This window comes from Huiozyma naganishii, chromosome 11 (assembly GCF_000348985.1).
Source record: "Huiozyma naganishii CBS 8797 chromosome 11, complete genome".
Classification (NCBI taxonomy): domain Eukaryota; kingdom Fungi; phylum Ascomycota; class Saccharomycetes; order Saccharomycetales; family Saccharomycetaceae; genus Huiozyma; species Huiozyma naganishii.
The window spans coordinates 508,896-532,562 of NC_035932.1; the positions used below are offsets into that span (position 1 = coordinate 508,896).

Here is a 23,667-nt window from a genome sequence, read left to right on the forward strand (position 1 = left end):
ATACGTTTAAATACATAATGTTTTTAACAACATATTTTTATTACTATCTTTTGATTGGGATCGTTATGATCTGTGTGGGACACTCTATGGAATGTTGCCCACCCTCCAGTCACCTTGCAATGGACCCCCCAGGGAGTCTACATGAGGATGTTCTTTCAGGGAACAACATGTTCGGCAAACAGCCACTGTCTGCCTTCTCAACGAAACAACGCAAAACCACTAAGTTTACACTGACCAAATATACCATTTATGAAACTCAAGAGAGAATGTACATAGTGGGCTCAAATAAACGGGAATCAATGTTCAGAATACTGGAGATTGATCTTTCTGTCCCGGAAGATGAACTGGCCGTGTTGGAGGACAACATTTTCTTCACCAGGAGTGAGATTATGGATGTTCTGGCTCAGTTGGAGAATGCGAGTGATTCCGGGCTCAATAAGAAAGTTACTGGGTACGGCCTCTTGGGGTTTATAAGATTTACCTCGTGTTATTACCTTGTAGTAGTTACAGAGTGCAGTCAGGTGGCCGTCATCGGAGGTCATTCTGTGTTTCACATCGACGCTACAGAGCTGATCCCCATCTCAAACAACTACAAGAAACCAGATAAGTATTCGAACGAAGCCAAACTAATTTCATCCTTTTCAAGCTTGGATCTCACTAAAACCTTTTATTTCAGCTACACCTACGATATCACAAACACCTTACAAACAAACATGTTGAGAGAGAAATTAAGGGCCGTTGACCGGTCAGATATTTCTATCCCTTCAGGAATATCAAGTTACAACGAAATGTTCATGTGGAATAACAACCTTCTGAGCCCCCTATTCAATTGCTTTGATGCTGTGCATGACTGGTTCCAATGCATCATTCATGGTTTCATAGATCAAGTAAACGTTTCCATTTACGGGAAAAGCATACATATAACGCTGATCGCTCGAAGGTCACACCATTTTGCTGGCGCAAGGTTCTTGAAGAGAGGCGTCAATACAAAGGGGTTCGTTGCAAACGAGGTAGAAACAGAACAAATTGTCTCGGACATGATTCTAACATCTTTTCATGAGCCTGGGAACGGATTTTTCGATTCAGATTGTTATACATCTTTTGTTCAGCACAGGGGATCCATACCATTGTATTGGACACAAGAAGCTTCGAATTTAACAACCAAACCACCCATCGAAATCAATGTGCTTGACCCATATTTCAGTCCTGCGGCCCTTCATTTCGATAAACTATTTCAACGCTACGGTGGGGGCACAATCCAAGTCCTTAACCTGATCAAAACAAAGGAAAAGAACCCAAGAGAAACTAAATTGCTGGTGGAATTTGAGGAGTGTATTTCGTACCTCAACATGCATTTACCAGAGACGAGGAAAATAGATTACACGTCGTGGGATATGAGCAGAGCATCGAAACAAGATGGCCAGAAAGTTATAGAATTTTTAGAAAGCTACGCACTAAAAACCATTTTGGAGACGGGCATCTTTCATAATGGGAGAGATTTCCAGACAACGAATATTCAACAAGGGATTTGCAGGAGCAACTGTATCGACTGTCTAGACAGAACAAATGCTGCTCAATTTGTTATCGGCAAAAGAGCTCTTGGAGAACAACTGAAACAGTTAGGTATAGTAGAAGACACATACCTAGAATATGACTCCGATATTGTTAACATTCTAACTGAGCTGTTTCATGATTTGGGGGACACCATTGCTCTCCAATACGGTGGATCTCATCTGGTAAATACCATGGAAACTTACCGGAAAATAAATCAATGGAGTTCGCATTCTAGAGATATGGTTGAAAGCATAAAGCGGTTTTACAGCAACTCGTTTATTGATGCACAGAGACAGGACGCCATCAACCTATTTCTGGGGAACTATGTTTGGAGAGAGCAAGGTACACCTATCTGGGAATTAAACACAGATTTCCATCTACATAACGACTATCTTATGGATGGTCCTAAAAGAAGCTACACACATTGGTGGAACGACTACCATCTTCAAAGCCTTGGCGATCTACTACAGAAAGAGATCATCCTTAAGGGCAACGATGTAAGTAAAGCTAAACTGGCAATGAATGTAAGGGGCTACCCAGGCGCATTTGACAACTACTGGAACGAGTATTACCTGCCTCGTACGGTGACTTGGATCCAAGATCTTTTTGCCTTCAAAATGAACTCGACTCGTCGGTATCAATCCTCAAAGAAGCAAAAAGATGTTACTTCACCCTTCGAATCAAGGAAGCAGAGTTGGATAAACAAGAAACTAAAGGGAATTGCACCACACAAGGATGATACCGGGCCGGTCATTACAGAGAGCGATGAGTTAATATTGGCAAAGACAATAATATCTGGGGCTACTGTATCTGATGAACCAACACCTTGGGAAACAGAGTTTCGACTGTCTCTATATCATCTACGAGGGGTATTGGAAAGCCGGAATAACTTAGAAAATAATTTTGGAAGCTATTCCGCAATCGATAACCCAGTATTCGCTGGAGACTACAACGTCGTGGATCTGGAGACAACAAGCATTGATAGCGCGCTCTCTGCCGGAGAGATTCGAGGTGGAGCTTTTTCCGAAGAGGTAGAAACTGATCCAACTTTTCAATCCCGAAGTTACTTCCATGTCACCCCAGTGAATGTTCAATACTACGAGCACACCGACTCTCATGTAGCGGACAATCTTACTCAGTTGGGGGAATATACAGATTACCTGGATTTCAAAAACTTGAAAGTAGATTCCTGCGACATGAAACTCTACAACGACATGACAAACGTCACTCCACGGGAAAACCTCGTCTTGTAATATGCATACCAAGCAATCCGTCATCTAGTGTTCTAACATATATACATATTCATATTTCATACTCCTCTCTATTTGAATACAAAAAATGATTGATTCTATATAGTAAAAACTAGTTCACAAGCACAAAACTGGATATTGACATTTAGAAGGATAAGGAGGGCTTTATGGTCTCAGTAACCTCCCTATTTCCCAAGGTACTGACCGTTACTTTGTTTGCTGTTACAGGATACCTTTGTTTAGAGCATGTTGACGTGTTATCACCCTGCGTTGTGGATCCTATAGTATTCCTCATGGTTAGTTTAGCACTTTATACATACTTCCGCGTCATTAACGTTGGGCCTGGATACCCAAGTGACTTCCCCGCACTCAAGGTTTTGGATATGAGTGCTGCAGAGGCTGGAACAGAGCTACCCCCAGAGTACCTCACAAAACGGTCTTTGACCGTGAAGAAAGATGGCAGATTTAGGGTATGCCAATCCTGTCGGTATTGGAAACCGGACAGGTGCCATCACTGTTCCAGTTGTGATAGATGTATACTGAAGATGGACCATCACTGCCCTTGGATTGCAGGATGCGTTGGATTTCGGAACCAAAAGCTATTCATCCAGTTTCTGCTCTATACCACTGCCTATGCCATATTTGTTTTATCGATGACATCTGTACAGCTGTATCGATGGTTTTACAATGATAAGTTTCAAGAAGAGCTGATATCTGGGTATTTACTGTTCCTTTGGATTTTCTCTCTAGTGGTCTTCATTGCCATGACGCTTTTCTCTGCATTTAGTGTGTCCCAAGTACTCAAAAATCAAACAACGATTGAAATGTACGGTGTACAACGCTGGCGTAACCAGGCCAGGATTCTTGGAGATCAACAGGCCTCCCTACATGATGTTAACATTTTTAACCTCGGCTCTTGGCGGAAAAATTGGGATGAAGTAATGGGGCACACTTTATATGAATGGCTTCTTCCCATAACAGTCTACAAGCACCATTTAGGTGGGCATAGCTTGGATAACCAAGGTGTTTTTTTCCGCGTTGATTTACAATTGAACCAGAGTATTTTAGAAAGCGCAAACCTTCAGGAGAGATTGACCAGACGGGTCACTCCACGATCGTCTTTGGACGTTGATTCACGACCCTTAATTCGATAATGTGAAAATGATTAAACTGAATGGTACAATGAATAGTATACGTAAATAAACTTTTATAAAGGAGAATAAAATTCTTGAAATGTCCTGATAGATGAGAGTAGATACATTTTTTTGTTCAAAATAATGTTTGATGCAAGATCGTCTCAAAATGCCAAACCTAACATCACTGCTAGTACTGCTGTGAGACCTGATTTCAAATGGTGGGCTTTTGCTTCATAGGTAGCAACAATTGGGGCTGTATGAGTAGCAGAAGATACCAAACCAGATGTGCTTTGTGCGCCTGTGCTCTTATGACCATTAACAAGTTGAGAGGAAGAGACAGATACCATTTGTGGAGTGGTTTTGGCCAGATTGTTTTGACTTGTAGTGGAAGTGGTTGACTTTGTCGAACATGTAGGACATAATGTTTTGACTTTGGGTTCAGCACCAACGGTTTTGCTTTTTATGCCTAAAGTCGTGGTAGGTGTCACCGCAGTGTTCGTGTTTTTTTCCGCTTCTGGTTTCGTTTTTGTTAGGTGCGGGGAAAGCGTTGAGGTAGTCTTAGACTCTTTGTGGGGAACTGTGACTGCGACCGACTTTTTTTCTTTGCTCAGTGTCTTTGTATTTCTTTCTGAGGTAGAGCAACTAACTGTGACAGTTTTGCCTTTCAAAGTTGACACTGGAACTAGCTCCTTTGTGTTTGAGACAACCTTATCTTTAGTCGAGGCAGATACTTGTGTAGACACGTCAGTGGAGCATGATGTTACCACAGTTTTTAATGTAGACACTGGAACAACTTCGGTGAAACCTGATTTTATTGGGCTAGCAGTGGAACAGTTAACATTTTTTGTTACATGAGTAGAGACCAGTGTAACGACGGTACCGTTCTTCAACGTTGAAACTGGGAACAAGTCCGTAGAGACTCTCAATTGGGCGTTGATACTGGCAGTGTTAACACTTTCAATAGTCTCTGTTGAATAGATCTTACCAGTAGTAATCTTTTTTAGGGTAGCGACTGGAACAAGGTCAGTAGCAAAGAGATCTATCTCCCCCTGAGTCATAGCAAAAATCTGCTTTGAAAGTCCCGTGGATGAGACATCAATCACAGTTTTGTTTTGTTTTCCATTAGGCTTCGTAGTGGTTGGATGAGGGAGAGAGATCAAAAATTTTGATGATGTTTCTGTAGTAGCGTTTTTATGACTATGACTAGAAACTGTGGATACAGTCGATCTTACCATTTCATTTGCAGCAGCACCATTTGTAGGCTTTGAAGCAGAGATAGTTAGGTTTGAATGTGACAGTGTTGCAATAGCAACCCAGGAACCAAATGTTGTAAGCACCCCTGACTCTGTTGTTGTGATAAGTTCATAACTTGAGGCTGTTTCGTTCGTGTGACCACTAACGGTGGGCGTGGCCAAACCATGGACACTTGAAGCATTCTTAGTGGTGCCTGTAGTGATAGAAGCAGAACGAGAAACAGTCTGGGAGGAAGAATTGTTGGAACTAGACAAGACAGTCACCGGGGCGGTGGTCGTGGTATTAGCGACGGATAGTACACCATTCATTGGGGTTGAACTTGGAAGAGAAATGGACGACAAAGTTCCGTTTGTCTGGGCAGCCAAGGACAACAAATAAGGATCATATGCGTTGTCTGGCAACATTGGTACAGCTGTAGTACTGTTTGAAGAGATTTCTAAAGTTGCTAGACCATTTAAAGTATTTGATGACGACACTGAAGACGTGGTAATTGAACTTGAAGGTTTAGACAAAGTGGCTGAGAAGGAAGACACCAAGGTTTCTTCAGTACTGGAAGACGAAGCAGCGGCAATTGCGGATTCCAAAGACAAAACAGAAGCAGTTGAATAGGAAGCAGAAGTCAAATCAGACGACACAGGACTCACCGTTATTGGGTGCGACACCAATGTAGATACGAAACTTGAAGTTGTTGGTTGAGACACTGAGGAAGTTTTGATAGCTGTTGAAATTGAAGGTTCAGCTCTTTGACTTTCGCTACTCAAAAACGAGGAAGACAAAACAGCTGATGATGGAACAGAGAATGAAGCCACATTGTTTGCAAGGGCGGAGCTTGCTTCCGAAGAAGATACAGTTGCTGATAGAGTAGCGTCAGAATGGTTGCTGTATCCAAATGGGGGACGGACTCCACTTGTTGCAGTAGCATCAGCAGGATCGACCAACGAGTCACTGGCTGCACTTGGAGTTGTGTCCAAAACATTTGCGACAGCTGAGTCGTAGACTGACGCAACCTCTGCGTTATCACTTCTCTTCTTCAAGCTGTTATCGTTGGTTTTCTGCAAAGATACCGAATTCGATATTGGGGTTTTGGTCAAAGGTTTGGTTAAGTAAGTGATACGCACATATTTCCCACCGTTGAATTTCGTGTCAATTGCAATTTGAATTTTGGATTCAGTGGAGTGGTCAGTGAAAGCTGTAAAGGGGACCACTTTCAAAGGGTTACCAAACAGATCTGTTTTGACGACAACCTCGAACTTTGTAGCCTTTGTGTCAAAGCTAAAGTCGTTACTACCACTCTTTGCAGATGAGAAAATGATAGGGTCCTGTAGCAACTTAATTGGAATATCGGCTGTAAACCAGGCAGTTTTGTTTGAAGCGAAGCTACCACCGTTGGTGGTCAAAGTAGTTAAATCCTTTGGAATGTAATTGATGGTTGAAACAAACGTGTTAAAACCAGAAGTGTTGAAATGGTAAGAAACATTCTTTGGAGATGAAATCATGCTCTTTGCACCAGCTGACAATTTTGCCAAGAAATTGAACACCGCTGATGAGTTCGACGATAAATTTTCAGAAATGTGAACTCCAAAAGTGTTATTAGAATTAATATTTTGGAATACTTGACCCATCACTTTTCCATCGGTGTCTTGAATATCAAAGGGGGTTGGTGGGAAGGACCCGAAGTCCTTGGGCACCGTGAAAAAGAAGTCATCGTGGGAACCTTTCGATAGAAACATTTCTGCTTCTATCATGAACCAATGGGACAGATCGGTACAGTTGTTAGATTTTGTGTAAGCATCTTTGACTTGGATACTGGCGAAAAAGGCTTCTGGCGTAGCAGAAACAGTCCACGACAGTATCCCAACCAGAAGGATAAATAGTGGAAACATATTTGCAGTTCGGGCTTTTTTTTATTAGATATCTATCCAATTTTAGAGTGTTGAGAAAGAGAAAAACTAAAACAATCATTACGTAGAAGATATATGTTATTGACTAAGAAAAATACATCAACAAGAAACCAACCGTTTAAACACTTCCCTTTATATAGAAAACACTCTGGCCAAATATGACGGGGTATACTCTTAACACACAACTTTCACCGAAAATACACCTAATTCATGATCGGAAAGGCCCCCAATTTTGGTTAGAGTAGATCCAAAAGTGTAATCCAGATAATAGAGACCAGCCCGGTGCTAAAGTCTAAACCAGCCACGGCGCAACCACGGTTGGGCATCGCGCTGGTTCCACTCCAGACAAGCGACTCACGGTCCCCTGCTGGGCTTGCAAGGACAAATTTCGCGATTTGTCCATTTTTGTCCTTAAACCCCGCCTTCTTTGTCCCAATTCTCGAGCAAACAGACCCACAAAATACTTCCCAATCCGGAAAAACTCAGAAAACCGCGGGGGAGGTAACAGAACAAATGGAAGGGACATTTTTTTGTGTGTTTCCTCTTTCGGTTCTCGTCCTATTTCTCTCTTTGATTATCGAAGCCAGCCACTCTCTCGAAGGATCGCTTGATGGGTTGACTCGAAACCAGTAGCAAGTGGAGCACGCTGTGGGACCGTCACAATGGTTCTCCCACTGATAATAGGGACTGGGATCGCCTTGCTGGGCGTGGGTACCCAAACGGGACTCAGAGCTTGGAAGCTGTACAAGACGCTGACGCCGCTCGCCATAGCGCACTTGAACGGCGTGCGCATTCAGCAGGAAAAGCTGGACTTGCTCAGGCACGACGGGAGGTTCCGTAGTAGCATGCTGAACCCGCTCTTGCGCAAGAGGCTGGAGCAGTACTATGGTGGGTTCCACCACACGATGAGCGAGCCAGAGGCGTTGCTGGTCTTGAACATCTCGTCAGACGAGATCAAACGGCTTGATCAGAAATTGCTCAAATTGAAGCACCGGAAAGCTGTGTTGCACAATCACCCAGACAAAGGTGGTAGTCCGTACATGGCTGCCAAGATTAACGAAGCGAGGGATCTCATAGAGCGTAGCGTGCTTTTGAAAAGAAACTGATAGGGTTCCACGTACAACCCGCTGCACCAAACCTTCTTTTCATAAACCTCTCTACAGAGTTTAATTTATTGTGCTGTCTTGATACGGTTGTTCCAGATCTTGAGAGTCGGGTTCCTGCATGACAAGATGGGCAAATCTGTGACCAGCTAAGAGAACAATTACGCATCCCATTGATGTCCATTGTCCTATTATCACATGCCGTCTACCATATCTATTCCATATACATATTCTAAGTCCCTAACTTTTTGTTCAGTTCCGTTTATGGAGTGAACCCAAGGAAAAGGTTTGCTTAATAAAGTTTAGAGTACATTAGTATATACCCCCAGCATACCATCCAGAAGCTTCAATTCAATATTGTCTCGACGGAGCTACCACCAAAAAAAGGACAGGTAAAAAATATCCAATATCAAAATTTAGAGGAAAAGGTGCAGGTACTGATGGTGCATGGTGTTGGAAGGCTAGTTATACTCTTTGCCATTGTGATCTGAAGGCACACTTTTAGAATAAGGGGCGGTAGACTAGCAGAGTGACAAGTATTTGTGTGCCCGTCTACTCCAAGGCTTATTAGGCATGAAAGTTAGTGTGGACTTCTCCTTCAATGACTGTTGCAAACAGTGCCAAGTCTCAAAAGATGTTTTTGATGTGTTGTCCCGCGACACCGATCAGTTAGTATACTCAAAAGTTTGGGTACCACAGTATACAAGGCAGAATCTGGATTTTGTCTTGCACTGCACCTGCGACAGTCAGCTACCTTTGAATACCATACGGATTCCCGCACGTCTCTTCGGTATAAGCGTGGGTGAATTTACCAGTGATTATGCCCTTATGGAAAGGGTGAACTCAAGACCACCCAGTTTGACTCAAATCTTTCTACTGATCAGAGATCAATTGTACGACAAGTTGTTGCAACTACCTACAGAGCATGATATCATGGAATTTTTCTCTAAGAAGTATGGAGTTGTAGAATTGGGAACCGTGGTGCATGAAAACGAAATTTTGGACCCCCAATGGTGTCAGATATTAAGCTGCAACCCATACAAGCAAGGTGTGGTCAACTTCGATTCCACCAAAATCACACTGATCAGGGATGACGAACATTTGCTAATGGACGTTTCCTCAACAACTCAAATACCTATCGAGAATGCGGATTACGGGAAACTGCCTTTTGAGAGTCTCAGAGAAAAAGTAAGCAGAGAGATGCTTGTACCAGAACCGTGCAATTCTGATGACGATTCATTGTACGTGTTTGCTACTATGGACACTCTGGTGAGCCTCAATGTAATAAGCGGCTCCCTTGTACGATTAAAGAGCGAACAAAACTCATCTTCTTCCATTGCCAAAATGTTTGTTTTCTTAAGTCCGAATCAATATGAAAGCGGTAAAGTATACCTGACACCCAGGTTAATGTACCAGTTTCATGAATCATCTTCTATATCGATTTGGCCGTACCACAACCTCGATGTGAAACAAATACCCATTGCCAAATCTGTATCTCTTGCCCGGATAGGAAGTTGGCATCAGTCACAGAAAGTTTTCCAGAATATCATATTGCATAGTTTGAAACAAAATTTCATGGACAAGAGAAGAATTTTGAAAGTCGGAGATAAAATCCCTGTTGTATTCGACTCTTCGTTGTTACCTTTTTTCGAAAACGGAGGGGATGGTCCCGCCTGGCATAACGAGTTAATTGAAGCGGATAACTTGGTCTGGTTTAAAGTCGAAGAGGTCGACTTTAACAATGATGAAAACTCAACAATAAACAAGGACGCAATTTTCTTGGTGGACCCTACGGAACAAACAAAACTGGTCACAGTAAACGTAGTCAATGAAAGACCGTTGCCCTTGAATAAGTGCGATTTTCTCTCCTTCTACAGATTAGACTCAGTGTTCCAATTTGACTATGACATCTTCCCATATGCCAAAAAACTCACCAATATCGTGGAATCTAGTCTAAAACGTGAACAGAGTAGATTGAATATGGACACATCAATATTACTTCACTCGTCAAATAATGGAACAGGTAAAAATACTCTTCTTAGATCTGTGTCGCTGAGTCTTGGAATCCACTTTTTCGAAACAGATTGTCGATCATTGGCCACTAACCTAACTTCAGTGGACTCTACAGCAAAGATTTTAGGTTTTATAAAGGCACGAATCGGAAATCCTTTGTCTCATGCGACACCAGCTATTGTGTATATATCACATCTGGAGCACTTGTTCACACAATCTGATCCAAACCAGGACCCAGTCGCAGCGAAACTATCAAGATCATTTGAAGCAGAGTTTGTCAATCTGGCTCAGCATTTTATGCATGACTTTCACAACGTAGTTTTTATTGCTTCTACAAACGATATAAGCACGGTCCCGTCTCGGATACGATCACGATTCCAATTTGAAATTGAAGTTCCTACACCCACAGAACCGCAGCGCCGTGATATTTTTAGATGGTATCTATCACAAGACCAATTGAATAAAGGAGAGCACAACTCTTTCCATTTTACGGCAGCAAAGGATGTTGACTATTTGAAACTGGCCTTGCATTCAGCTGGGTTGAAACCGCTAAATATTAAATCAATAGTTCAAACAGCAAAGGCTGAAAGCTATAGACATTATCAATCCAACACAGAAGACTTAATTTGGCAAATGAATTGCTGTGTTGTGACAATGGAAGCTTTACAGGTGGCAATTAACAAGGCAAGAGATGAGTTTTCTGAATCGATTGGTGCGCCAAAAATACCAAATGTTACATGGGCCGATATTGGAGGTATTGACGTTGTCAAGGGTGAAATAATGGACACCATCGATCTACCTTTAAAGCATCCCGAGTTGTTCCGTTCTGGGATGAAAAAGAGAAGCGGCATTCTGTTTTATGGACCACCTGGCACAGGGAAAACGCTTATGGCCAAAGCGATCGCCACTAATTTCTCTCTGAATTTCTTCAGTGTCAAGGGGCCTGAATTGTTGAATATGTACATTGGTGAATCAGAAGCCAATGTACGTAAAGTATTCCAGAAAGCAAGAGAAGCCAAACCATGTATCATATTTTTTGATGAGATTGACTCCGTGGCCCCGAAAAGGGGTAATCAGGGAGATTCTGGCGGTGTCATGGATCGTATTGTCTCTCAGCTGTTGGCCGAATTGGACGGTATGGGAGAGGACGGGGACGGTGTGTTTGTAGTGGGCGCCACCAACAGACCTGATCTGCTTGATGAGGCCCTTCTGAGACCAGGCAGATTTGACAAACTGCTTTACCTCGGAATTCCGGATACCGATGAAAAGCAATTGAATATATTGAAGGCATTAACACGGAAATTCGATTTGGCTGAAGACGTCGATTTGCTGGAACTAGCCCAAAGGTGTCCCTTCAACTACACGGGTGCGGATTTCTATGCACTCTGCTCAGATTCAATTCTCAATGCCATGACGAGAGTCGCTGGTGATGTAGACCGCAAAGTGGAAGCATACAACGAGCAAAACGATGCGCACGTCTCGGTGAACAAGTGGTTCGACAGTGTAGCAAAAGAGGAGGATACGGCTGTGCAGGTACAGATGTCCGATTTTGTGAAAGCTTTGCAAGAGACGAAACCCAGTGTATCTAAGGAAGAGCTTGCCCATTACTTACAGGTAAAGAAGACTTTCGAGGGTTGATTGTGGGAGGGGTGGAGCCTTGGCGGAATACACTGCATGGAGTGTGCTGTGCGTCGCTCAAGTCGTTACGTCTTGGTTTGCTCCACTCTTCGGGTAATCACTGTCCGAAGTACCAGAACCATTAGTTGAAACCAAAAAAAAATGTCATTATTAATGGAGAAGTATCGCTAGCTCCTATTTACTGACGTCGTCTCTGTTGGGTTGTTTGGTGAGTGATACCAACAACTGAAGCGTGTACTATGGCAGTTAAAGGTCTAGGTAAGATTGATCAAGCGTACGATGGGTCCAATCTGAGAATTGGTATCATCCACGCCCGTTGGAACAGTGTTATTATTGATGCCCTAGTTGCTGGTGCCATTAAGAGAATGCAGTCTCTTGGTGTGAAGGAGGAGAATATCATTGTTGAGACTGTCCCTGGCTCATACGAGCTGCCATGGGGAACCAAGAGGTTTGTTGATAGACAAAAAAAGGCAGGCGAACCATTGGATGCCGTTATTCCAATCGGTGTTTTGATCAAGGGTAGTACCATGCACTTTGAGTACATCTCTGAGTCCACGACCCATGCTTTGATGCAATTGCAAGACAAGGTGAACATGCCTGTGATCTTTGGTCTATTGACTTGTTTGACGGAAGAGCAAGCGCTTGCGAGAGCAGGGATTGACGAAGCCAAGAGCATGCACAACCACGGTGAAGATTGGGGTGCTGCTGCCGTTGAAATGAGCGTCAAATACGGCCCACATTGCGATTTCTAGATCGGTGGAAAGGGTCGGTATGCACAGTAGATTGTTATGTGCGACACGTATATACAAATGCAGATATATATATATGAAAAAAGAATGCATCTGGACTTTCATTCAGAATTCAAATGAGTATGAAGTTCCCGTCCTTTGATTTCCTTTTCCTTGCCTGTCTTTGGGCGTCTCTCCGTTTGCTCTTCATCTCCCTCATCCAACCACCTCTGTTCTCCCAAAATTGTTCGTCCCACGAAGACAGTACATCTTCTGTGGTGCCCTGGCCGCATATGTGACTCAATTGTGTCTGACCAACCAAGAACGGCGAATCAAAATGCGGAAAGAACAAACGGTTTTCGTTCTTTTGTCTCTTTGGTTCAGGTTCGTCTTGGATATTATCCACTTCGGCTTCAGATTCTACAGTTTCCGCAATGTCCTTTGTTTCGTCGATATCGTCATTGTCTACCAACAGTTTGAAACCAGAGGCCGGTTGTTGGCGCTCTGGATTGAACAGAGATCTCAACGTCTCTGTGTTGTTCACATTTGTCCTCTCAGTTTGACCAAAAGTTGGAACGAAATCGTCCTGCTCCTCTTCGTCCATTTGTTCTGCGGGTCTCTCATCTACCGTTACATCTTCTCCTGCGTTTTCGCTAGGTTCCTCTTCCGCATAGTTTTCGTCCTCGTGGTCAGATATACCAAATACTTCTGCCTCATCGGAGTCGATTACGGCCATTGGTTTATCGAGATCGAACCCTTGTAACAGTTCATTCAAGACGCCGTTGTTTTTCTCCTTTTCTTGCTCTGTCAGCAGTTCGTTGATATCGTCTCCCTCATCTTTCGGGGTGTTCTCAGTGGCATCCGTTTGCGATACAGTCAATGTGTTACTGTTTGCATCCATGAACCGAACAGAGCGTTTGCTCCTGGTATAATTTAGCCTATCTACGATGTGGTTGTACCCGTTCCACCACTTCCCGCCGCTGAAATTGGCAACAAGGTCTCTGAGTTCTCTGTTCCTTTCGTACCCCCACAGTTTCGTCTTGTAGCACTTGTACACTTTAAGAGAGCCGTTGACGTTCACCCTAAACGTCACATTCCGCAACTGGGCCCTCTGCCTTGGGGTCTGCCTCATTCTGCCCGAGATGGTATTCTTCCGTTCATCCCAGGTCATGTTGATGTTCTCAAGTTTTTTATAGTACCTCCACGAGTGTTCAAGAGCCCTCTTCTCCAAAAGCTCGTTTTCCTCTTGCTCAATGGGCTGGCGAAGTTTCCAGGCTTCCTGCCAGTCCGGCTTCGCGACGTCAACTTTCAACAGGTTCCCCTTGAACTTGACGTTATTGAAGCTCGACCGCAGTTTGTGCAGCTTCTCCACGCTTTCAAACGACATGTTCAAGAAGGCAAACGTCGCATGTTTCTCGAACCCTGCACCACGCACCTCGCCGAAACGGGAAAACCTAACGAGCAGCTCACCCAAACAACTCTCAAAATCGTTGTGTATGTTCCCAACAAATATCCTGCTCTCCATGGTGTGCTTCAAACTGCTCTGCGGGCCGACCAAACGGACCAAACCGACCTGACACGACACCTTTCACAGGCAGAGCTCATCGCAAATTTTCCAACTTCGAGTGAAAAATATTCGTCACCCGGACACCACATTTTTCACTCTCTTATTTCGAGAAGTTCTGCAATTTGAGTCGGAAGAGCAGTTGAAGTTGCGCCTGGGAAGTTGCTTCGAGACGGAGCTGGCGGTGCTGTCTATTCAACTGAGCGCGAGGGCAGGTACATTATGGAAGGTGACAGTGCTTTTGCGGGGAACACCGCTGTTTCCGCGACGAACGAGTACCCCAGCGTGGCATGGCCGACGGTGCTCGATATTCCATTGAAGGCCTCTGAAGAATTGGTCAGTATAGATCTGGAGACGGATCTGCCGGATGACCCTGCGGATTTGCGAACTTTGCTTGTTGAAGAGAGCTCTGACAAGGAGCACTGGCTGACGATTGCCATTGCGTACTGCAACCAGGGGAAGATCCAGGACGGGATTGCCCTGATTCGCATGGCGTTGGAGGTTTTCCACGGCGCGGAGAGGGCGTCGCTACACACGCTTCTGAGCTGGGCGCATCTTACCTTGGCGAAGAAGGACACGACGGACCCACATTTGAGGGAACAATGCCTTGTAAACGCGGAGAACGACTTGAAGGACGCCATTGGGTTTGACCCGACGTGGGTTGGGAATATGTTGGCGACAGTGGACCTGTACTACCAGAGGGGACACTACGATAAGGCTCTAGAGACCTCGGACCTGTTTGTCAAGAGTATCCATGCAGAGGAGCGCAGAGCAGGGAAACAGCCCAAGATCAACTGCCTGTTCCTTCTCATGAGGGCGAAACTGTTGTACCAGAAGAAAAACTACATGGCGAGTCTGAAATCGTTCCAGGAATTGCTCGTCACGAACCCAGTGCTGAAACCGGACCCGAGGATTGGTATCGGTCTATGTTTCTGGCAGTTGAAGGACTACCAAATGGCCATCAGCGCATGGGAGAGGGCGCTCGAATTGGACCCAGAGAACAAGACGGCATCGATACTGTGCCTGTTGGGCAAATTCCACAACAGTATTACAGATTCTAAGAACGATACACAGTTCACAGAAAGCTTCACCAAAGTTCTGACGGAATTGAATGACATATATACGAACAACAAGGAGAACCCCGTCCTCTTGATCCTCCTACAAAGCTACTACTATTTCACTGGAGACTACTCAAGAGTCATTAAAATCTACGAAGCAAAGATATCTCCCAATGCATCCCTGATCACCCCAACGTTGATGTCGGATTCGACGTTTTGGTGCGGGAGAGCTCAATACGCTTTGAATAACTACAGAGAGGCGTTCGTTATGTTCCAGGAGAGTTTGAAGACGAATGAGGATAACTTGCTTGCCAGGTTTGGTGTAGGGCAGTCCCAAATAAAGACGAATCTAGTGGAGGAGAGCATTTTGACTTTTGAAAACCTGTACAAGACAAATGAGAACATCCAGGAATTGAACTACGTTCTGGGACTATTATACGCTGAGAAGTGCCTAAACACTCGTTCCAGAAAGAAACTCTCCGGTAAGGATTCCAACTTCCTCATCACAAAGGCATTGCAGTACTTGGAAAAGTACATCAACTTAACGACAGCCAAGAAGAACCAACTGATCATTAAGAGGGCGTATTTGGTGATGTCCGAATTGTATGAACTGCAAAACCAATATAAAAAATCGTTAGAACTTCTGTCCAAGGCTGCTGAAGAACTACAGCTTATTGACGATGGCCACGTCCCACCGGAAGTATTCAACAATTTGGGGTTTTTCCATTTTATCAACGGAGATCACGCCAAAGCCATGGAATATTTTGATAAAACGAAAAAATTGGTTACCGAATTGAAGGACAAAAGCCTCGAACTTACGATAGATTTTAACATTGGGAGGACTTTGGAAGGCGATCAAGTCGGCGAAGCGCAAGATATCTACAAGGGAATACTCACGGAACATCCAGCATACGTAGCAGCCCGGATACGGTCGCTCTTCTGCCAAATCTTGAACCGGGAAAAGACGACCACGTTAGCGCATGATCTGAAACAGCTGTTGCACGATTTCTCCGATGATTTGGAGGTCCGTGCATTTTACAGTTGGTATTTGAAGAACTGCGATATAAAGGACAGCGACGCATTGGAGACGGCGCACAGTAAGGAGACGCTGGTGAAGTACGATTCTCATGATCTATATGCGCTAATCTCGTTGGCGAACCTTTACTGTGTGATCGCAAAGGAGGCCAAAAAATCAAGTTCCTCAAAAGAGCAAGAAAAGTCCAAACACTCGTACTTAAAGGCTACGCAACTCTACCAAAAAGTGTTACAAATTGATCCTCTGAATGTGTTTGCTGCACAGGGTATAGCCATTGTGTTTGCCGAGAGCAAGAGGCTGGGCCCCGCGTTGGAGATCTTTAGGAAAGTGAGAGACTCGATCCACAACGTTGATGTGCACATCAACATCGCGCACTGCCTGTTGGAGATGAACGACTACGTGAAGGCAGCTGAGAACTACGAGATCATTTTAAAGAAGTTCGACAAGGAGATCCCCAACAGGGCGTACATTTTGAACCTGCTGGGCAAAGTATGGTACCTGCGTGGTTGTAAAGAGCGGAACGTTGGGTTTTTACAGAAATCTCTTGGGAACATTAAGTTGGCAATTGAAGATGAATCCTGTAAGACTCCACTGAACGGTAAGTTTTTGAACCGGTTGCAGTTCAATCTCACGTTACTGCAATTCCAGATTTTGGAGACTCTTCGTAGGTCTGCTGCAAAGAACAGGACTCTGGCGGACTTGAAATCTGCCTCCGAGGAATTGACTCATGCTGTTTCTGTGTTGAAGCATCTGAGGGACGCTGATGATTTCAAGATTGTCTCTCAAGAGGAATTGGAGCAAAGAATTCAGCTTGCGGAGACGACGATGCGTACTTCTCTGGACCGTTGTATCACTGAACAGGAAGCCTTTGAACGGGAGCAGAACTCCAAGTTGGACGAGGCACGTAAGATCTTGGAGATGAAGGAGCAACAAGAGCGGGAAACGCGGGCGAAGGAGGATATGGAGAAGCTCACGAAGCTTGCCCGGCAGAAGGAGGAGTACCAACGGTTGCAAGACGAGGCACAGAAGTTGATCCAAGAACGTGAAACTTTTGAAGTTGGTGAAAACGACGTGGCGTACCGATCATCGGACAGCGGTGCTGTAGATGATGACGCCGCCGCCGCCGGGGACGGGAAGAGGCAGAAGAAGCGGAAGACGAAGCAGGGTACCAAGGCGAAGAGGACAAAACGGGACGCTGTGGCCGAGTCCAGCGACGGGGACAGCGACGGGGAAGAGATCGCTGTCCGCAAGAGAGCGAAACGGTCCGCCAATGCGGATGCCTCGGTCGAGGAGAGCGACAGGGAGGAGGCACAACTGTCCCCTCCCGCGAGCGACGATGACCAGGACGGGTTGTTCTAAAGTGTAAGTAATTAATGTATATATATGCGATGTATGTACGGTAAAAGTTTGATGAGAAGGAGGAACCCTTCACAGGTCACTGAAGCAGCCACTTCTTGGAGTCCCTGTAGGCTTCATGTGCCTCTTTGTAAACGGTCTTCTCCCACTCGTCCATTGTGAGCATGAACGGGCTGCTGTGGTGGACCCCATTTTGGCGAGACGCCAGTGGCCCTGCCAAGTCGTCCAGAGTGCGTTCTACAAGAGTGACGTTCGCCGCGTTGCTGTTAATCTCTTGAGCACGCGCAAGCAGCAGCCGTGCCACGGTCTCCCCGAGCTCCGCGTCGCTGAATAAGTTGACCCACTTGACCGCGAGCGCGTAGAAGTAGGGACTCACCGCGTGCAAGTCGAGAGCAACCGGGTCCGCCTTGACCGCGTTCATGACCCGAGCTGCAAACGTATCCGGTGGCAGCAACTCGACAAATGGCGTGTCACCGTCACCGTCGCCCTCACCGTCACCAGCACCAACGATGGCCAGGATCCGAGCAAGCCACAGGGGCAACTCCAACTTGCTGTTCCGCGCAACGGACTCACCGGGCTGCCCAGCGAGAAACCCGACTTGGGCCACCTCCAGTTGGAACTTGCAGGGCACCTCCACGGCGTCCGCAAGCACGTCGTCCACGTCGAAGTATCCCATCGCGGTGCTTCTGGGAGGGTTCTTGGACCCCAGCCAGTCGCGGACGTAACCCTCGCGTTTTACTCCACAGCTAAAGCGGGACGTTTTTGACCGACGATCAACGGTGGAAGGGGTCTGTTCGCTGCTGTTGCTGTTGGGGTTCGAGGTGTTCTCAGTTCCTGCTTGTCCTGTATTTAAGCCGTGGGTGTGCTAAGTCTGTGTGTGATAAGTGTGTCGGTTCTTTCGCTGGTTCGTCTGTTCCTACACTCCAAGCAGAGCATTCTACGTGTAGGTATAGGTATAGAGATGGTGTGCGATAGTGTTGTGTACCACCCGACGGTGACGAGACTGGTCCAGTTCCTGGACACCACAGCTGGCAGGGAGAAGCTGCTGCGGTTGCTGCAGTACCTGTGCAGGTTTCTTGCCTCGAGGGGCTCCCTGGGACCAGGGAAGTACTTGGCCAAGACGTTGCAGTTGCAGTTCACGATGGTGAGGAAACTGTTGCGGTTCGCGAAACCTTTGAACCACTTGCAACTGGCCGCGAAGTTCTACGACGCACGGCTCGACGCGGACTCCGCAGTGCGCGCGTTGCAAGTCGCGAAGAACCTCATGTTCGCCGTGTACCTCACACTCGACCAGGTCAACTTGCTCCGTATCCTCAAGATTGTCCCCACGACACAGCTCACGGGGAACAAAGTGCCCCGGTGGGCCAACTGGTTTTGGTTGCTCGCCCTGGTGAACGGGTTGCTTCTCGATGTCCGCAACTTACAAGTGTCCCTTGCAAAACTGGCACAACTCAAGGGTGCAGAGACCAGTGAGAAGCAAGCAGAGGCCAATGGCCAGCCTACAGAGGAAGCTGCTGCCCGCACGTTCCAAGCAGTAGCGAAGCAGAAGTTTGCAGCGACGAGAAGACTTGTCTGGGACGCGGCAGACACGTTCATCGTCCTCAACAACCTCGGGTATCTACACAGCAACGACGGCTCCATCGGGCTCGCAGGTGTCTTTACCTCCTTCCTGGGACTGCAAGACCTGTGGAAGTGAGCCGGGGCGCGTCCCTTCCTATATCTTTATGTATTGCTTTTAAAGTTCAGTATACGTTACACGCTGTTTTACCTACAAGATGCGAACAAAACCCAATTGGCCTAGCTGCCTTCGACTAATCAGTTCCAATCGATCTCTGCCAGGCTCAACCCAGGGCAACATTGACTCGTCCCACTGTGCCGTCCACAACTCATCGATATTTGAATAAAATTCAGCTTCGAGTCGAAACGGTGTCCCAGACAGCGCACAGCAGCAGCAGCAGCGCAGACGCACCGCGGGAGCAATGGTCGAGGGAGCCGCGTTTGGGATTCCAGTGAACGTGAACACATCCGCACAGAACTCTCCGGGGCCTCTGCATCCACAGGGGAGACCCAGTGCGGCCGGTGCAGCCAGTGCGGCCGGTGGGGCTGTTAATGTACCCGCTCGGTCACCCAATGGAGCCGCTGGAGTAGGTGCGAGGGGGCAGCCCGGTGGGGAGATTGACGTGTCGCGGCTGGATCCGCAGCAGAGACAGCGGCTACTCTTACAACAGCGCGCCATGCAGCAACAGAGACAGCAGCAGGCTCTGCAGAACTACGAGGCACAGTTCTACCAGCTGCTTGCGATCCACAACAAGAAACCGAAGCGACTGTACAATTTTGCAGAGAACACAGACGATATACTAGCCAAATACGAACAATACCGGCCAAGCTTCGAGTTCCACATCTACGAAAGTAACTACAAGATATGCGCTCCAGCGAATACAAGACTACAACAGCAGCAGAGTGCTCCGGAACTGTCCAACGATGGTCTCGTACTTAACAAGAACAACCAAACGCTCAAGGAGTTTTTGGAGTACGTAGCGAGAGGAAGAATACCAGAGGCCATAATGGAGGTTCTCAGGGACTCTAACATTCAATTCTACGAGGGGAACCTGATCCTACAAGTTTACGACCACACAAACACCGTGGATGTTGCACCCAGGTCAAAACCACCAAGTGTCGCTCCAACAGGTGTCCCGCCAACAAGCATCCCACCACAAACACCGGGCCAGGGCAGCGTGGCGCCCAGTAACGCAACGTCACAAAGTGCAGTAAAGACAGAGAACCCAAATGTGACGACAAAGAAAGAACAAAACACTTCGACTTCGACTCCTGAACCGCAGGGGAAAACTTTGAAACGACCTAGAGTATACCGTACCCTTTTGAAACCCAACGATTTAACAAGGTATTACGATATGATGACATTGGCGGACCAGGCGAGGTTCTCCGACAGTATATACCAGCAGCTTGAGGCAGAAGTACTTTGCCTGACCAAACGAAATTTAAACCTCGAGGTCAACCTGAACCCTTACGAACACAGGGACAAACTGGATGTCAGCAAAGTTTTCACAGAACCCATATGTGATGAGGATACTGGTAAAGTAACGTTCAAACACAGGGAGGAGTCCACAAGACCAGGGACAAAGGGAGTTGTAGGGCACATTGAAGAACATGAAGACCTGCCCCAGCATAGCTCCAACTATGAGCAGCTGATGCTCATTATGAATGACAGAACAACAAGCTCTACAAACTCTACATTTGCTGCAGCACTCGCGAAGCAGGTATCAAACTCCAATTCCAATAATTCAGATTCCTTGCTCAACTCGAGTGGGAGCAGGAACTCGACGGCGTCATCCGGGAACAGCACTGGATCGAAACAAAGCGCAAAGAGTAATCAGGTCGCTATAGCAGCAGCAGCTGCCGCTGCAGCGGTTGGGTCCATGAATGAAAATAACCAATTCAGCAGGTTGAAATTCATCGAACAGTGGAGACTGAATAAGGAGAAAAGGAAGCAACAACAGCAAAGCCTTGGGATGAAAGGTGCCAATGCGCAGTTTGACACCAAGATATCGATGACTTTACCATTGAACCCACAGCAACAGCTCTTACAGCAACAACAGCAGCAGCAGCAACAACAGCAACCGAACAACCAGAAAAATACTAAACGGGGTGCTAACAAGGACGGTAAACCGAAGCCGAAGAAGCCAAGGAAGACCAAAAAAACCGCTGCAACAGATGGAGGAGGTGAGCCCACGCCAAAGAAGAAGAGGCCCGCCAAGAAGAAACAAACTCCGGCGGACACTCAGCCGTCATCAACAACAAACACACCTTCTTGAAGAGGTGCTTGATACGATAGAACATGTAACTGCGTTAGATAATACAAATGCTAAGATTATACAGAGAAAGAGTCGCCCACCAGGGCCCCCATTTTCTTTTTGGTTGGCAATCAAGCAAACGATTCCTTTGGGTCGTTCTTTAACAAGTAGGTGATAAGTTCGTAAATGTTTTGTCTGTCTGCTGCAGTGTGGATCCATATCCCATACACTTCATGCTTCAGGTTCTTAATGATTATTAAATCGTCCTTGACCTCTATTCCCATCAAATGCAGCGGATTTTGCTGGTCCTCTGCAGAATTGGAGGTTTTTCTCTGTTTTATCACACTGTCTGGAACAATACCGATGGAGAAATTTTCTGGATTGATTCTGTTCAACACAATCAAACCGTAGTTATATATATCTGGACCTCTGAGAGGCTCGCCAGAACTGTAGTGTTGCTGAGAAGAATCGTTGTCCTGCTTTGGGAGCTTTGTGGGACCCGCAGTCAAATCTCGTAGATATATGGCAAGCACACCCTGGTAATCCAGCTTGTTCCATTCATCTTTGCCAAAATCCCACTTGTATATCGAGGCGTGTGGGGTGTGGAACAGCAGTTGCTTGATCTTGGGATCGTACCTGCCGATGACATTGAAGTTCAGTGCTTTCCTATAGAATTCCAAGGCATTGCTAGACTCTGCTTCTTTGCTTGCTGTCATCGTGTGGTCCCGAAGTCCGCTGAATGGGGTTTCTCCCGTGACTCAAGAGAAGTGTTCAAGTTGTCAAAATTTTTGATATAAAATTATTCTGCATTAATATACTTATCTGTTATTAAGATAGATAGGATGGAGGCTATGTACAGGTGGTATGCTTTAAATCAGGAGAACTCTTTGTCGAAGTCGGTTAGGGCAAACCTGTAACGTACGTCACCTTTCTCCATTCTGGTGAACACTTCTTTGACGCCCTTTTCGCCAATTGGAACAGTTTCGACCCATAGCTTCACCTCCTTTTCTGCAGCCAGCTTGAGTAACTGTTTCAGCTCGGTCATCGAACCCAAGAAGCTGTTTGAGATGGAGACACCAACAAGACCAAAGGGTTTCATCTTCAAAACCTCGTGCTGCTCTGGGATGGCAATCGAAACGATTCGCCCACCCACGGTTAGAATGTTTGGTAGTGTGTTGAAGTCAATATCGGTCAGCGACCCTGCACAAATTACGACGAGGTCTAGCTTATCGAAATATTCCTTGTGCCAGTCGGGTTCCTCTTTTATAGCGATGAAGTGATCCGCTCCCAACTTCATTGCGTCGTCCCTTTTCTTTGATGTTCTGGAGATGGCGTAAACCTCGGCACCCATGGCTTTAGCCAGTATGATCCCCATATGTCCGATACCACCAATACCAATTATCCCGACTTTCTTACCTGGTCCGCAACCGTTTCTCTTCAATGGTGAAAACACTGTCAACCCGCCGCACATTAATGGGGCCGCCAGGTGGGAGGGAATCGATTCCGGGATTGGCACTGCGAAATGTTCATGGACTCTCACATAGTTGGCATACCCGCCTCTGGAAGAGTATCCATCTTCGTATGGATTAGCATACGTGCAAACCACTTTGGCACAGTATGGCTCGTTATCGTTGATGCAACGATCGCACTCCAGGCAGGACATGGCTTGTGCACCCATCCCGACACGGTCACCGATCTTGTAACCGCTGTTACACTTGGGTCCCATCTTGACAATGGTCCCGATTATTTCATGTCCAACAACCAAAGGTTTTGGCGTGTCCCCCCAATTACCGCTAGCGCAATGTACGTCAGAACCGCACACACCACATGCTTCGATCTTGATGTCGATGTCGTGGTCGCCAAACTTCTTTGGAGAATATTCGGTTTTCTTGACGTTCTTCCAGTCCTTGTGGTCCAACACGGCAATACCTTGGAATTTTTCTGGATATGACATTCTGTTGTTGTTGTTCTTGCTAACTTGCTTGCTTGTTTGCTGTAGTGTCAAGAGGGAAGGATGAACTACTTGTCGTGTAATGTTCCTCCTTATATACGCTGATCTTTGCTTCCGCGATGCTCCACGGCATCAATATGCTGGCATAGTTCTGGAGCAGCGGTGTTAAACTCCAATGCTAGCCCCTTTCACATCAGATATCATCGGTACAAACCTTCGAACTAAAGGACCGACACATTTCTTGTTCTTTCAGCACATAATCTTATCGCCGATGAGAAAACGTTTCGACATGGATATGATAGGGATAGAGAGA

General features: G+C 46.1%; 13 protein-coding genes across 13 annotated transcripts; 8 read left to right on the forward strand and 5 right to left on the reverse strand.

Moving 5' to 3' along the window:
- Positions 1-119: 119 nt before the first annotated feature.
- FIG4 (phosphatidylinositol-3,5-bisphosphate 5-phosphatase) lies at positions 120-2,807 on the forward strand (the record flags this gene model as incomplete). Its single annotated transcript, XM_022610582.1, has 1 exon — positions 120-2,807. One exon carries the CDS (start codon positions 120-122, stop codon positions 2,805-2,807), a length of 2,688 nt encoding a protein of 895 aa, XP_022466864.1.
- Positions 2,808-2,971: 164 nt separating this feature from the next.
- Positions 2,972-3,958, forward strand: PFA3 (palmitoyltransferase PFA3; the record flags this gene model as incomplete). Its single annotated transcript, XM_022610583.1, has 1 exon — positions 2,972-3,958. The coding sequence occupies one exon, from the start codon at positions 2,972-2,974 to the stop codon at positions 3,956-3,958; it is 987 nt and encodes a 328-aa protein (XP_022466865.1).
- A 143-nt stretch (positions 3,959-4,101) lies between these two features.
- Positions 4,102-7,077, reverse strand: EGT2 (Egt2p; the record flags this gene model as incomplete). The annotated part of the gene is made up of 1 exon (XM_022610584.1): positions 4,102-7,077. One exon carries the CDS (start codon positions 7,075-7,077, stop codon positions 4,102-4,104), a length of 2,976 nt encoding a protein of 991 aa, XP_022466866.1.
- A 680-nt stretch (positions 7,078-7,757) lies between these two features.
- Positions 7,758-8,201, forward strand: MDJ2 (Mdj2p; the record flags this gene model as incomplete). The annotated part of the gene is made up of 1 exon (XM_022610586.1): positions 7,758-8,201. The coding sequence occupies one exon, from the start codon at positions 7,758-7,760 to the stop codon at positions 8,199-8,201; it is 444 nt and encodes a 147-aa protein (XP_022466867.1).
- Positions 8,202-8,771: 570 nt separating this feature from the next.
- PEX6 (AAA family ATPase peroxin 6) lies at positions 8,772-11,849 on the forward strand (the record flags this gene model as incomplete). The annotated part of the gene is made up of 1 exon (XM_022610587.1): positions 8,772-11,849. The coding sequence occupies one exon, from the start codon at positions 8,772-8,774 to the stop codon at positions 11,847-11,849; it is 3,078 nt and encodes a 1,025-aa protein (XP_022466868.1).
- A 239-nt stretch (positions 11,850-12,088) lies between these two features.
- Positions 12,089-12,601, forward strand: RIB4 (lumazine synthase RIB4; the record flags this gene model as incomplete). The annotated part of the gene is made up of 1 exon (XM_022610588.1): positions 12,089-12,601. The coding sequence occupies one exon, from the start codon at positions 12,089-12,091 to the stop codon at positions 12,599-12,601; it is 513 nt and encodes a 170-aa protein (XP_022466869.1).
- Positions 12,602-12,710: 109 nt separating this feature from the next.
- NOP8 (Nop8p) lies at positions 12,711-14,102 on the reverse strand (the record flags this gene model as incomplete). The annotated part of the gene is made up of 1 exon (XM_022610589.1): positions 12,711-14,102. The coding sequence occupies one exon, from the start codon at positions 14,100-14,102 to the stop codon at positions 12,711-12,713; it is 1,392 nt and encodes a 463-aa protein (XP_022466870.1).
- Positions 14,103-14,363: 261 nt separating this feature from the next.
- On the forward strand, positions 14,364-17,594 carry CTR9 (Ctr9p; the record flags this gene model as incomplete). Its single annotated transcript, XM_022610590.1, has 1 exon — positions 14,364-17,594. One exon carries the CDS (start codon positions 14,364-14,366, stop codon positions 17,592-17,594), a length of 3,231 nt encoding a protein of 1,076 aa, XP_022466871.1.
- A 76-nt stretch (positions 17,595-17,670) lies between these two features.
- On the reverse strand, positions 17,671-18,267 carry PSF3 (DNA replication protein PSF3; the record flags this gene model as incomplete). The annotated part of the gene is made up of 1 exon (XM_022610591.1): positions 17,671-18,267. The coding sequence occupies one exon, from the start codon at positions 18,265-18,267 to the stop codon at positions 17,671-17,673; it is 597 nt and encodes a 198-aa protein (XP_022466872.1).
- A 285-nt stretch (positions 18,268-18,552) lies between these two features.
- Positions 18,553-19,287, forward strand: PEX11 (Pex11p; the record flags this gene model as incomplete). Its single annotated transcript, XM_022610592.1, has 1 exon — positions 18,553-19,287. The coding sequence occupies one exon, from the start codon at positions 18,553-18,555 to the stop codon at positions 19,285-19,287; it is 735 nt and encodes a 244-aa protein (XP_022466873.1).
- Positions 19,288-19,570: 283 nt separating this feature from the next.
- SPT20 (Spt20p) lies at positions 19,571-21,424 on the forward strand (the record flags this gene model as incomplete). The annotated part of the gene is made up of 1 exon (XM_022610593.1): positions 19,571-21,424. The coding sequence occupies one exon, from the start codon at positions 19,571-19,573 to the stop codon at positions 21,422-21,424; it is 1,854 nt and encodes a 617-aa protein (XP_022466874.1).
- Positions 21,425-21,534: 110 nt separating this feature from the next.
- DCP1 (Dcp1p) lies at positions 21,535-22,119 on the reverse strand (the record flags this gene model as incomplete). The annotated part of the gene is made up of 1 exon (XM_022610594.1): positions 21,535-22,119. The coding sequence occupies one exon, from the start codon at positions 22,117-22,119 to the stop codon at positions 21,535-21,537; it is 585 nt and encodes a 194-aa protein (XP_022466875.1).
- Positions 22,120-22,277: 158 nt separating this feature from the next.
- Positions 22,278-23,357, reverse strand: KNAG0K02680 (NAD(P)-dependent alcohol dehydrogenase; the record flags this gene model as incomplete). The annotated part of the gene is made up of 1 exon (XM_022610595.1): positions 22,278-23,357. One exon carries the CDS (start codon positions 23,355-23,357, stop codon positions 22,278-22,280), a length of 1,080 nt encoding a protein of 359 aa, XP_022466876.1.
- Between the last annotated feature and the right edge of the window lie 310 nt (positions 23,358-23,667).